We start from the raw sequence: 15,095 nt of genomic DNA on the forward strand, positions 1-15,095 counted from the left end.
TATGTGTGAAGGTACCTTTATTCTAGCTGTGATTTCCTCATGGGTTGTGCTCACAGCAGGAAGATTGGCGTTTGCCACAGAAGACCAGGATTGGCAAATTCGCCACTGGTGCCCTGTGCTCTTCACAGATGAAAGCAGGTTCACACTGAGCACATGTGACATACATGACAGTCTGGAGACACCGTGGAGAGCGATCTGCTGCCTGCAACATCCTTCGGCATGACCGGTTTGGCAGTGCGTCAGTAATGGTGTGGAGTGGCATTTCTTTGGAGGGCCACATAGCCCCCCACGTGCTTGCCAGATGTAGCCTGACTGTCATTAGGTACCAAGATGAGATCCTCAGACCCCTTGTGAGACCATATGCTGGTGCAGTTGGCCCTGGGTTCCTCCTAATGCAGGACAATGCCAGACCTCATGTGGCTCGAGTGTGTCAGCAGTTCCTGCAAGATGAAGGCATTGAAGCTATGGACTGGCCTGCCCGTTCCCCAGACCTGAATCCGATTGAACACATCTGGGACATCATGTCTCGCACGATCCATCAACGTCACGTTGCACAACAGACTGTTCAGGAGTTGGCGGATGCTTTAGTCCAGGTCCGGGAGGAGATCCCTCAGGAGACCATCCGCCGCCTCATCAGGAGTATGCCCAGGCTTGTAGGGAGGTCATACAGGCACATAGAGGCAACACACAGACAACTGAACATCATTTCCTTGTCTTGAGGCATTTCCACTGAAGTTGGATCAGTCTGTAATTTGATTTTCCACTTTGATTTTGAGTATCATTCCAAATCCAGACCTCCATGGGATATTTATTTTGATTTACATTCATAATTTTTATGTTTTATTGTTCTCAACACATTCCACTATGTATTGAATAAAAATTTGCAACTGAAATATTTCATTCAGTGATATCTAGAATGTGGTATATTAGTGTTCCCTTTATTTTTTTGAGCTGTGTATATAGGTTTTATTAGTAGATGTAAAGAAGAAAACTAAATACTGTAAAATAATCACTCATATGCTTCCCTTATCTCCAGTAATTGTATTATTACACAGGATTCTTATGATGTTACATCGGCTTATCTTCTCAATCAGGTCTCTACAATATCAGATCCTCTCAGTGAAGATCTATATAAGAGCATTTTCCTGATTTACCCATCAAAGATGGATATGGACAGAGACCAGATGGCGGAGAGGATATTACACCTCACCCTAGAGATCCTCTTCCGGCTTACTGGAGAGGTGAGAGATTCTGATGACGTCACATTACATCATTCTTATCTATGGGAATATAATAGATGGACAGAACTGGAGAAGTGAGGACTCTGGAAATGTCTATAGTGAAATGTATTAATTTGTCTCTCCATAACCAGGATTACACAGTAGTGAAGAAGACCTCTAGTGAACGCTGTCAGGACCCTGTGTCTGAGGGATTGGGAAGACCCCTGAGCCCAGTCACGGGGCCTCCACCTCACCTGATACATGAGGACATCAATGACCAGAAGATCCTAGAACTCACCTACAAGATGATTGAGCTGCTGACTGGAGAGGTGACACTGCTGGGACATTAGGCTACGTTCACATTTGCGTTGTGCGCCGCAGCGTCGGCGCCGCAGCGCACAACGCAAACAAAAACGCGGCAAAACGCACGCTAAAACGCTGCGTTTTGCGCCGCATGCGTCCTTTTTGGCCGAAAGTTGGACGCAAAAAAAATGCAACTTGAAGCGTTTCTTGCGTCCAACGCTTGCGGCCATGCGGCGCAAAACGCAGCACAACGCATGTCCATGCGCCCCCATGTTAAATATAGGGGCGCATGACGCATGCGGCGCCGCTGCGGCGCTGACCGCAAATGTGAACGTAGCCTAACACAGTAACACTGTGAAGGTTTCGGGGGATGATGGTATCATTGTATGTGTCAGGTTCCTATAAGGTGTCAGGATGTCGCCGTCTATTTCTCCATGGAGGAGTGGGAGTATTTAGCAGGACACAAAGATGTATACAAGGAAGTCATGATGGAGGTTCCCCAGCCCCTCACATCACCAGGTAATAGACAGGACTAAATACATACGGCCTATAATTATCTGTATGTAAAGAATGAATTCAGTCCCTGTATGTGTTTCCTCCAGTTCTACCCAGTAGGTGGACAACACCAGAGAGATGTCCCAATCCTCTTCTTCCACAGGACTATAAACAAGGAGATCCCAATGTTCCTCAGGATCATCAGGTATATGGAGAGAAGGTGTCATGAGATCTCCCTTCTAATGTGTAGATGGCTGTGAAGGTCTTGTACTCAGTCTTGTTTTATCCACCAGTATTATATGTTTTATACTTGCGTAATGAGAACGGTGCAGATGGCAGGCAGGGCTGCCACCAGGAATTTTGGTGTCCCATACTGGCAAAACTTTTGGGCCCACTTGGGACTCTGCCCAGGCTACACCCCCCGGCTCCGCCTCCGCCTCCAACTCTCGAACCTTCCACAGTCCCACTGCCTACTCATAGAAAAACTCTGCATCTGTATAATGCATCCCATAGTCATATATAGTTGAATAATGCTTCCCCTTAGGAATATAATGTTCCCCCATAATAGTATAATGCACCCCCATAATAGTATAATGCACCCCCATAGTAGTACAATGCACCCCCATAGTAGTACAATGCACCTCCATAGTAGTATAATGCATCTCATAGTATAATGCCCTCCCATAGTGGTATAATGCACTTCATAGTATAATGCAGTCCCATAATAGTATAATGCACCCCCATAGTAGTATAATGCAGCGTCATACTGCAGCTTTATGAAAAAAAAGGTTTATCCTGACCTGGCTGAGGTCCAGCGGGGGCCTCCACCTGATACATCTGAGGCGTGTACCATCATATGTGAATGTCATTATACGCCGGCAACGTGCCCTCTGACATCAGCTGACAGCTTATGATCTCCCGCAAGGCAACAGATTTTTAACTTGCCGTGCGTCTGACGATGCATGATCAGTTGAGCCTCTGGGGCCCAAAGAGAAGAAACGACCTGCTGGGGGTCCCCTCTGCTTGCCAGGCCCTACTCGCCAGTAAGGGCTGTAATGCTCTGATGGCGGAACTGATGGCAGGATTAGAGCTGATCGTAGATGTGACTATCTTTTCTATTCATCTGTCTGTAACTTTTACAATATTTGTTTCAGGGTGAAGATCTGACCTATATTAATACTACAGAGACATATATGAGGGGTGATGAGCGATGTAAAGAGGAGATTCCTACATATGACTACCCAGGTAAGTAGTATCCACTAAATGCAGAGAAGTCACAGATTCTTCTCAGTCATCGGCTATGGCTGCTTTATCGGTTGTATAGCCCGGTTGTATCACAATCGGGTGTTCACCATTTTGCCTCTAGACCTCAACATTCTCCTCCATCCAAACTTTGACACATCAGCTCTAAACTGTTATAAAAAAAAGTATTTGAATGTCTAATAGTTATTCTTGAAACTGATGTGACATCTACCATTGGCCCTTATAATAGTTTAGCTTGAAAGAGCCACTGAGCCCCATACTCTAATTACCCCAGAGAGGTTTCACCACTAGTTACTCATTTATTACTGATGAAGACTGTTGAGTTTGATCATTTCAGTAGATGTGTTATTGTCTTTAGTCACAGTTTTTGACTACAGTATTTACTGCTCAAATCCTCTGACTTAACCACTTCCCGCAGTCCTTTTTTGTTCCTAATCAGAACCCAATTTTTCGAACCTGATGTGTGTCACTTTGTAGTGATAACTTTGGAATTCTTCACAAAGGATAATAGGAAACCAATGGACCTTACAAATTATTTTCCAATTTCTCTTGAATCTGACAGTACCCTATATACAGTTGTACACTACTGTCTGGGCATATGGCAGGGTTAAGAAGCTATTTAGCTATTTGACTGCAGATCTTGCAGAAATAGTTTGCGGATACGATGCATTGGGGGCACTGTTCGTGGTCACCTGGCAGCTCAAAAGATGTCCACCATGAGAGGACTTGGCGCTATCTACTCCATTTTACAGATCCCTAGGGATTGCCTTGTTCATCATACTTTAACCCTTCTACTTGGGTCTGATTTTAGACAGAGACCCCTAGGATTCTACCATGGTGTTACCTTCTGTTATGTGATGGGAGATGTAGCAAGAATAGTCAGGTAACCGGGTCAGTACCAGGAGAGCAGAGAAAATACAAAATCAGAAGACACAAGAGTAGTCAGTAAGCGAGCCGAGGTCACAACAGGAAACAAATAAACAAGCCGGGAGAGGAGCACAGAGGAATTAACCAGAGGAGAAGGCTGTATCTGACAGCTTCCAGCAATATGCTTCCAGCTTTAGGAGGGTGTGGTGCTTTCCATCTGGCTGGAGCAGGGAGCTGGACAACACACATCCATACTGCCAGACTTGATGGTAATACAAATCCCAGGCACCCTAATCTTAGTGGCAGGGCAGAGCCTCATATACAAAAGCCCTAATATGAGAAAATGGCAGAAAACCAGAGCAGTAGAAATCCCCATAAATTGACTTCATTTTGGAAATTATAACCCTCATGGGATTAATGTATTGTAGTAGTGACTATGTTGACCCCAGAGCCACTTTCCAGAAAATTAGCGCGCAGTGGATGTTGGAGAGTGAAAATTGCAAATATGCCATTTTATTACCTAAGGCTAGGTTCACATTGCGTTAGGGCAATCCGTTTAGCGCTAGCGGATTGAGCTAACGCAATGTATTTTTCGGGGCCGCGTTTAGGGGTCGCGTTAACGTCCCCGCTCTCGCAGATCCCCGATCTGCGAGAGCGGGGAACGGACCTCGGGCGCGCCGCGGACGCTGCTTGCAGCGTCCGCGGCGCGTCACAAAAGAACGGCACATCGCTAGCGCGAGCCGAAAAAGGCACGCGCTAGCGATGCGCTACAGGCGAAATTTACATTGCTGTCAATGGGTGCGCTAACGGACCCGTTGCACGGCGTTAATTGCGACATTTTCGCCGTGCAACGCTGTCCGTTAGCATGCACACATTAACGCAATGTGAACCTAGCTTAACACACAGTGCCCAGATTGTGCTCCAGGGGACACACACATTGTAAATTAAGTGGGTTCTTATCACTATAGTAATGCCAAATACATTATTATTTATGATCATTATTAATTTTTATAGCGCCATTTATTCCATGGCGCTTTACACGTGCTTTATCCATGGATGCTAAATATGGTTTGGGCACACTGCAAGGCTCAGAAGCGAGGGGAAAATTTGACTTTGGGAGAGCGGATATTGCTGGATTGGTGTATTGAAGCCATGATGCTTTTCAAGAGCCTTTGAGCCACTGTAATGTAGAAACCTGTTTTTCACTTACAGATGATGAACCTGAGTATGGAATTGTTTTTTTGGGAGATGAGTAGAAGGTTTATTGGTATAATTTTCCTCAACATAACATTGTTTGGTGACTTTTTACTCTATATTTATATATTTTTCCAGGACGTCCCCCTGACAGCACAATGGAGGACGTCCTCCTCCTCCTTGCAGGGACAGGAAACACAACACGAGAGGTTAAAAGGTCCCACTCCTCCCCCTTTCCCTCAGTGTTTTTCCTGTCCCTGCATGGAGGGACACACGAGAGGAACAGCGCTATACAGCGTGAAGACTCACCAGACCGGAGGGCTCGGGGGATCGTGCGGCTAGGCCAATATCCTTCCCCCGCCGTATTAAGCCCCAGGCAAGAAACTCCCCGGTGGGGAGTCCCTCTGCCCAGAGACCAGTCGAGCGGACGAGCTCCTGGGTTGAACCGCTTCCTCCCGGGGGGAGGCTCTCGGTTCAGGCGCCAGGAGAAGAGGCGCCGCATGAGAATTATCCGGCGCCAGCAGCAGGCGTGACGGGCGTTCCACGCTGTGGAACGCGGCAATAGGAATCATATACCGGACAGTGCTTCCGGTATCAGCACAGGTAAGGTGACGTCACATCCGGGGCGCGCCTGACGCCCTCTCCTCCTGGCATCTCAGCGTGCGTTCCACTTGGTGGAACGCGGAAGTGAGCGTCCTTAAGGGCGCCGAGCACAGAGCGCCGCAGCGTTTCATTCAGCGTTCCTTCTGGAGTAAGGGGCGCCAGATTTGAAGTGTGGAGGAGCGTTTGAGCTACAGGACACGAGTTGTGGTCTGTGCTAGCCAGACGGTCGGAAAGAATGCCGGAGACTAAGGGTGAGTGCGGCAGATGCTGCTATATCCCGCATTTGGTTGCTTATATTTAAAAAAGCTTATTTTATATACGGGGCATTTCTCAACAGAGAATGCGGAGGACAGAAATGAGGAGACTGGGGTAAGTGCGCAGTGCGCATATTACTTACAAAAGACCGCATGCAGTCTGAGCCATTCTTATTCTTATTATAGGATAAAGAGGCCACTCAAACTCCCCTTTCTCAGGCAAAAAAGTCGGGCAAAGCGGGAGCAAAATCTAGGAGATGCTCCATGTGCAACATGAAGCTTTCAGAAGCATACAAGAAAGCTCTCTGCAGTTCTTGTATCACTAAGGTTGTCAGGGATGAACAACCAGCAATGTTGTCGGAGATGAGGAGTCTAATCCGAGAAGAAATCCAAAACTCACTGGCCTCTATGTCCCAACGGAATAGGAGCAGTCCAAGTCCGGCTCGTAAGAGACCAAGAAGGGATCCAGAACAGGAAGACCAGGAGGTTTCTTCAGAAGCAGAGTCGGAATACGGAGAGTTTGACCAGGAAGAAGGAGAATTGCCATTGGAACAGGAACAAGGCAGAAGGTATTACTTTCCGGTAGAAGATACAGAAGAGTTGGTTCAAGCGGTCAGGAGTACCATGCAGATAAAGGAAGATCCACGTCCAAGATCTAGACAGGATCAGATGTTCGGAGGTCTCACACATCAAGAACAAACAGTGTTCCCGGTGAGCGACCATATTCGCCGTATGATATCTCAGGAATGGAGAGATGCGGAACGAAGGTTGGTGATGTCTAGAGAATTTAAGAACCGTCTTCCATTTAATCCAGATGAGATCAAGACATGGGAAGAAATTCCTAAGGTAGATGTTCCCATAGCCAAAGTGGCAAAGAAGACTTCCATACCTTTCGAAGATTCATCTAGCCTCAAGGATGCCATGGACCGTAAGGCGGATATTCTGTTACGCCGAACCTGGGAGACTTCTGCAGCTCTGATAAAGACTAATATCGCAGCCACGTCGGTGGCAAGATCCATGTTCCTGTGGGTGGAACAATTGGAAGAACATTTAATTAATAAGACTCCAAGGGCTGATATAATTTCTTCCCTGCCTATCATAAAGTCAGCCACAGCTTTCATGGCAGACACCTCAGCTGAATCTGTTAGATTTGCGGCCAGAAATAGCTCTTTGTCAAACGCAACCCGTAGGGCCATTTGGCTTAGATCTTGGTCGGGGGATAATGCATCCAAAAACAAATTGTGTGCCATTCCATTCACCGGTTCTAGGATATTTGGTCAGGCTCTAGACGACATACTAGAATCGGCAGCTGATAGTAAAAAAGGGTTCCCTGAGGATAAACCTAGGAGATTTCAGCCCTTTCGGAGGAGGCCACTTCCCCCCCCTCCCCCCCGCAGACAACCGGAGTATAGAGAGCAGTGGAGATCAGGCAGAGGAACATTTAGGAACTCTTACACCCAGAACAAAAGGGGAAGATCCTCCCTTTTTGGTTCAAGTTATAGACCAAGAAAGCAATGACGCCATGGGAATAGGCGGGAGACTAAGATTCTTTTTAAGTCACTGGAGTCAGATCTCAGTCAACAGTTATGTCCTCAAAATAATCTCAGACGGTTACAGAATAGAACTGGTCTCCCATGTACCGCAGAGGGTTATAGCACCAACAGTGGTAGCTACAAATTCCCCTATGTTCTCAGACCTGCAAGATCTGTACAAGTCCCAGGTCATACTTCAAGTTCCCTTTCCAGAATTAAACACAGGTCATTATTCCTCCCTATTCTCGATTCCAAAGGCGTCGGGAGAATCCCGTACAATAATAAATTTGAAACCTCTGAACGTATACGTCAGGTACAAAAAATTCAGAATGGAGTCAATCAGGTCAACCATTCATCTGATAAACAAGGATTCGATGATGTGCACTCTCGACCTGAAGAGTGCGTATTATCAGGTTCACCCCTCTTCTCAGGAGCTTCTGAGATTCTCGGTGAGTTTTCCGGACCAAACCTGCCACTTCCAATTTCAATGCCTCCCATTCGGTCTAGCATCTGCTCCAAGAATCTTCACAAAATTAGTAGCAGAAGTGGTGGCGTTCCTAAGAAACCAAGGAATAACAATGATTCCGTACTTGGACGATTTTCTCATCGTAGCACAGTCCGAGATCATTCTGCGGCAACACACAGATCGGGTCATAGCAGTATTGGAACAACTAGGATGGGTCGTAAACCGAAGAAAGTCCCATCTAAGACCAGAGACCCGAAAAAAATTTTTGGGAGTACTTTTGGATTCTACAACCAGACAATCCTTCTTGCCAAGGGACAAACGAAGCCCATTAATAAAGATGGTGCTACAGTTTCAAAGAAAGCCAGTTACGATAAGAATGGCCATGGAAATCTTGGGGAAGATGACAGCGTGCATCCCTTGTGTCAGATGGGCTCAAGCGCACTCAAGACCCTTACAAGAACAAGTACTCTCGGTATGGGATCGTTCCCGGTCATCATTAAACAAGAAGATGCTTCTATCAATGAAGGTAAGAAGTTCACTGCGATGGTGGACCCGGGACGACAATCTAAGAAGTGGAGTTCCTTGGATATCTTCCCCTTGTGTGGTAATCACCACAGACACAAGTCAGTGGGGATGGGGAGCACACCTAGGAGGAAAATTCTTTCAGGGCAAGTGGCCCAAAGAAATCAGTCAGATGTCGTCGAATTACAGAGAACTATACGCAGTTTGGGAAGCTCTCAGAAGAAACTATTCATGCCTAAAAGGCAAGCACGTAAAAATCCTGTCAGACAACGTGACAGCAGTATCCTTTTTAAGACATCAAGGAGGTTCCAGACACAGAGCGCTTCAAATTCTAGCGCAAACAATATTCACATGGGCAGAAAACGTGGTCCTGTCGATAACAGCGGTTCATCTAGAAGGTTCCCAAAACATTCTAGCCGACTATTTAAGCAGAAAGAAGGTTTGTCCGACCGAATGGGAACTAAATCAAGAGATGTTCCAGATACTATGCCACCGTTGGGGGAACGCCCAGGATAGATTTATTCGCCACAAGGAAAAATTCAAAGGTGTCCAGGTTTTACTCTCTCAACCCTTCAGACATACCAGAAGCAGTCGATGCCTTAAGCCACACATGGAACGAACCTCTTTCTTACGCATTTCCCCCAATAGCACTTATTCCAATAGTGCTGAGGAAGATTCAAGAGGACCGGGCAACGGTGCTCACGATTGTACCATTCTGGCCAAAGAGAAGTTGGTTCCCGTTATTGGGGGCCATGTCAGTGGAAGACCCTATCAAACTCCCGTTATGGAGGGATATCATTCACCAAGGACCAGTATTGCACCAGGATCCGGAGAGGCTACACCTGTCAGCGTGGATCCTGAAAGGGACATCTTGAAATCCAGAGGTCTTTCGGACGAAGTAATCACAACCATACAGGCTAGTAGGAAACCTGTGACCACAGCCATCTACCACAAAATCTGGAGGAAATTTTGTTTGGAAAGTGGCAAGTCGGCCGTGATACCGGGGGCTTTGGATGTTCCTAGAGTCTTAAATTTTTTACAGACTGGGTTTAACTTGGGGCTCAGGCCGAGTACAATTAAAGTCCAGATCTCGGCCCTTAGTACCTTTTTAGATTATCCATTGGCCTCCCACCCCTGGATAATTAGATTTGTGAGGGCTATCCAAAGATTACGGCCTACGTTAAGACAACTAGCTCCTACATGGGACTTAAATCTGGTCCTCAGGGCGCTGTGTAAAGATCCTTATACTCCAGAGGAAGACATGCCCATTTCAATACGTACCTGGAAGACTGCCTTTTTAGTTGCAATTACAACTGCTAAACGCATAGGGGAAATTCAAGCCCTATCTATTAAGGATCCATATCTTCAGGTTCGAGAAGACCATATTATTCTAAAACTAGATCCAGCATTTATCCCTAAAATAGCCTCAGTTAAAAACCGGGACCAGGAGATAATTTTACCGTCCTTTTGTGAGAACCCGACTAATGAAAAAGAACAAGCTTTACACTCCCTTGATGTTAGGCAGGCGGTATTAAGCTATCTAGAGGCCACTAGCTCCTGGAGAAAGGACCCTAATCTTTTTATTCTGTTTGGGGGTAAGAATAGGGGTAAAAAAGCGTCCAAGCCTTCAATAGCCAGATGGATCACAACTATAATTTCGAAAGCCTACTCATCAGAGGGGATAGCTTGCCCAACAGGGATAAAAGCGCACTCTACTAGAGCGGTCTCAGCATCATGGGCTGAGCGAGCAGGAGCGTCTCTAGATCAGATTTGCAAGGCCGCAACTTGGGCCAGAGTAAACACATTTTGTAAGCATTATAAATTAGATGTTATGGCAGCCCAGCAGACATCATATGGGAGAAAGGTTCTCCAGGCAGTTGTCCCACCCTAAGGGAGTTTTCTTTGGTATTCTCCATTGTGCTGTCAGGGGGACGTCCTGGAAAATGGGTATTATACCTACCGATAATTCGGTTTCCAGGAGTCCATCCTGACAGCACTGTTATTTCCCCCCCTATGCATGCCAGTTCATATGCTGTAATATGTTTGGTTAATAAAGTTTTCAAAGTATATCTATCCATAGTGTGGTACTTGTCAAAACACTGAGGGAAAGGGGGAGGAGTGGGACCTTTTAACCTCTCGTGTTGTGTTTCCTGTCCCTGCAAGGAGGAGGAGGACGTCCTCCATTGTGCTGTCAGGATGGACTCCTGGAAACCGAATTATCGGTAGGTATAATACCCATTATTATATATATCAGTTGAACACCAGGCTCTACTGGTTCATCCTATGAGGTTTTCTATTAGACTGTGAGCTGTCATTGTCTTAGTGAATAATTACGTATTCAACATAACTTGTCATGTTGTGGATAGTTTACGTACAAATGTTAAAATATGTAAAATTCAAGGATTTTTTTATGAAAACTAATTGGTTTTATTTTTAACAGATGACTGCACCAGGCAATCAGAGGGGCAGCTGACATCTTCAGTTTTTAAATCAGATAATCTTGAGATCCCACAGGATACAATTGAAGTGAATGCCATTACTCCAGATATACCATCATCCCTTCACAGCAAAGATCTATCGTCTGATCTTTTGAAACAGGTCCTGTCTTCTGATTCATTACCGACTACTAAGGAAAATCAAAGTCACAAAATAAGCATTAATAAACAAATTGGTCCTGAAGTAAAGAAACCACTTTCACTTTTAGAATATGGAAATCATTTTCCCCTCAAAGAATCTTTTCTTAAGCATCAAAAAATTCACACAGCAGAGAATAGATTTTCTTGTTCCAAGTGTGAGAGATGTTTTAACCAGAAGTGGAATCTTGTTATACACCAAAGAACTCACACAGGGGAGAAGCCTTTTTCATGTTCAGAATGTGGGAAATGTTTTAAACAGAAAGCGCATCTTGATAGCCACCAGAGATTACACACAGGAGAGAAGCCTTTTTCCTGTTCAGAATGTGGGAAATGTTTTAATCAGAAATTAGCTTTGGTTAGACACCAGAAAACCCACACAGGGGAGAAGCCTTTTTCATGTTCAGAATGTGGGAATTGTTTTAAACAGAAAGCGCATCTTGATAGCCACCAGAGATTACACACAGGAGAGAAGCCTTTTTCCTGTTCAGAATGTGGGAAATGTTTTAAAAACAAATCAAATTTGGTTAAGCACCAGAGAACTCACACGGGTGAGAAGCCTTTTTCCTGTTCAGAATGTGGGAAATGTTTTAACCAGAAATCAGATTTGGTTAATCACCAGAGAACTCACACAGGTGAGAAGCCTTTTTCTTGTTCAGAATGTGGGAAATGTTTTAACCACAAATCAGATTTGGTTAAGCACCAGAGAACTCACACAGGTCAGAAGCCTTTTTCCTGTTCAGAATGTGGGAAACGTTTTAACCAGAAATCAGATTTGGTTACGCACCAAAGAACTCACACAGGGGAGAAGCCTTTTTCATGTTCAGAATGTGGGAAATGTTTTAATCAGAAAGTGCATCTTGATAGACACCAGAGATTACACACAGGAGAGAAGCCTTTTTCCTGTTCAGAATGTGGGAAATGTTTTAACCAGAAATCAGATTTGGTTAATCACCAGAGAACTCACACAGGGGAGAAGCCTTTTTCCTGTTTAGAATGTGGGAAATGTTGTATCCACAAATCAGATTTGCTTAAGCATCAGAGAACTCACACAGGTGAGAAGCCTTTTTCATGTTCAGAATGTGGGAAATGTTTTAATCGGAAATCAGCTTTGGTTAGACACCAGAAAACCCACACAGGGGAGAAGCCTTTTTCATGTTCAGAATGTGGGAATTGTTTTAAACAGAAAGCGCATCTTGATATCCACCAGCGAATCCACACAGGGGAGAAGCCTTTTTCCTGTTCAGAATGTGGGAAATATTTTACACACAAATCAAGTTTTGTTAAGCATCAGAGAACCCACACAGGGGAGAAGCCTTTTTCATGTTTAGAATGTGGGAAATGTTTTAATCGGAAATTACATCTTGCTAGACACCAAATAATTCACACAGGGAAGAAGCCTTTTTCATGTTCAGAATGTGGGAAATGTTTTAATCGGAAATCAGCTTTGGTTAGACACCAGAAAACCCACACAGGGGAGAAGCCTTTTTCATGTTCAGAATGTGGGAATTGTTTTAAACAGAAAGCGCATCTTGATATCCACCAGCGAATCCACACAGGGGAGAAGCCTTTTTCCTGTTCAGAATGTGGGAAATATTTTACACACAAATCAAGTTTTGTTAAGCATCAGAGAACCCACACAGGGGAGAAGCCTTTTTCATGTTTAGAATGTGGGAAATGTTTTAATCGGAAATTACATCTTGCTAGACACCAAATAATTCACACAGGGAAGAAGCCTTTTTCATGTTGAGAATGTGGGAAATGTTTTAACAACAAATCAAATCTTGTTAGTCACCAGAAAAGTCACACGGGGGAGAAGCCTTTTTTTTTTTTAATTTGTTTATTAATTGCAGGATAAATCATACACACATTTGCTTGTATTCATTATTATCCATTAGTTACAGAAAATTACCATACATAGCCATATCTAAAATATTGCAAAGGTAAGAAACAGTGCATGTTAATCATTTATGTCCTATTTTGAACCTTAACTACATTAACTTCTAATAAAACCTCTAAAACTAACATAATGCCGCCTGGAGGAGAGTTCTAAATAGGTTCCGCCCTGTGAGTAAATAATGTCTGCATAATCGTACACCCATTTCTTATGCATATACAGAGTTATTTTAACCTAAACAGTATGGCAGGAGGAGTTCCATCTTCCCCATATCTTCTCAAATTTGGCTGGACAACCTTTATTTTGATACTATGTCCGCTCATACGGAATAATTGAGTTCACCAAGTCAACCCATGCTCTAAGAGATGGACAAGAACCACCCATCCACCGCAGTGCCAACACCTTTCGTGCCATAAACAGCGTCTCCCTCAGAAAAATTCCCGTATGATGATCCCAGGCCTCTGCCTCCCATACTCCAAATACACATACCAGGGGTTCAAGTGGGACAGGGATCGACACCAAGGATGTCAATAATATCGTCACCTCTCTCCAGTATTGAAAGACAGCAGGACATTTCCATATCATATGGATAAAATCTGCATCACTAGAATGACACCTCAAGCAGTCTGATGAATGAAGACGACCCATTTTAAAAAGACGAGTCGGGGTCAAATAGGATTGAAATATGATGTACAGCTGGGTCATCCTATTATTGATTGATGGGGAGAACTTAGTTGGAGATTCCAAGATTTCATCCCATTCTTCTCCCAGTGTATCTGGAAGAAGCCTCCCCCATTTCCCCCTAATTGAATCTATGGTAGATCCTTCACCTATGGATAACAAATAGGTATATAAAGAGGAATTAAGTCCCTGAGGACCCTGCGAATTAAGAATTCCTATTAACGGTAAAGCTGAAATAGATCGACCTGTACCCATATTCCGTACATGTGATTGGAAGGCTGATCTTAATTGTAAGTAGCGGAATAATTGAGACTTCGGTATGTTATAAGTATTTTGTAATTGTTCAAAGGAAACAAAAATCCCCTGGTTATGTATATTACTCACTGTGAGGACACCATACGATATCCAGAATTCAGTGGACGGGTGGCTTAATAATCCGGGAAAATAACTATTATTCCACAGTGGCATTTCGGCTGCTATATCGAGTTATAGGGAGTTTAGGGTTGAAAAGAAAGATTTAGGTATTAAAACGGCACTGTGCTGAAAACAGTAGCTCAATTTTGGGAGCAATATCATTTTGATCAGGTTGATACGACCAGCTACAGATAGTGGGAGCTTGTCCCAGGTAGCAAATTTAGATTTAACCACGTCCAGTAGTGGATATATATTGAGATGCAAATCTAGGTGGCTGCGCTGGGACATACAGTGGGGCAAAAAAGTATTTAGTCAGTCAGCAATAGTGCAAGTTCCACCACTTAAAAAGATGAGAGGCGTCTGTAATTTACATCATAGGTAGACCTCAACTATGGGAGACAAACTGAGAAATAAAAATCCAGAAAATCACATTGTCTGTTTTTTTATCATTTTATTTGCATATTATGGTGGAAAATAAGTATTTGGTCAGAAACAATCAAGATTTCTGGCTCTCACAGACCTGTAACTTCTTCTTTAAGAGTCTCCTCTTTCCTCCACTCATTACCTGTAGTAATGGCACCTGTTTAAACTTGTTATCAGTATAAAAAGACACCTGTGCACACCCTCAAACAGTCTGACTCCAAACTCCACTATGGTGAAGACCAAAGAGCTGTCAAAGGACACCAGAAACAAAATTGTAGCCCTGCACCAGGCTGGGAAGACTGAATCAGCAATAGCCAACCAGCTTGGA

At 44.3% G+C, this 15,095-nt stretch overlaps 1 protein-coding gene across 2 annotated transcripts in view; it reads left to right on the forward strand.

Moving 5' to 3' along the window:
- The window catches only part of LOC143769335 (uncharacterized), a 68,510-nt gene extending 55,181 nt beyond the window's left edge, over positions 1–13,329 (forward strand). For both annotated transcript variants that reach the window (XM_077257819.1, XM_077257820.1), the window contains 6 exons: positions 1,095–1,241; positions 1,373–1,549; positions 1,919–2,042; positions 2,126–2,223; positions 3,173–3,263; positions 11,160–13,329. In XM_077257819.1, coding sequence (XP_077113934.1) covers positions 1,095–1,241; positions 1,373–1,549; positions 1,919–2,042; positions 2,126–2,223; positions 3,173–3,263; positions 11,160–13,102 — 2,580 coding nt within the window. In that variant the 3' untranslated portion in view covers positions 13,103–13,329. The remainder of the gene's footprint in view (positions 1–1,094; positions 1,242–1,372; positions 1,550–1,918; positions 2,043–2,125; positions 2,224–3,172; positions 3,264–11,159) is intronic.
- The last annotated feature ends 1,766 nt before the right edge of the window (positions 13,330–15,095 follow it).

The sequence above is a fragment of the Ranitomeya variabilis genome, chromosome 4, assembly GCF_051348905.1.
Source record: "Ranitomeya variabilis isolate aRanVar5 chromosome 4, aRanVar5.hap1, whole genome shotgun sequence".
Lineage (NCBI taxonomy): Eukaryota > Metazoa > Chordata > Amphibia > Anura > Dendrobatidae > Ranitomeya > Ranitomeya variabilis.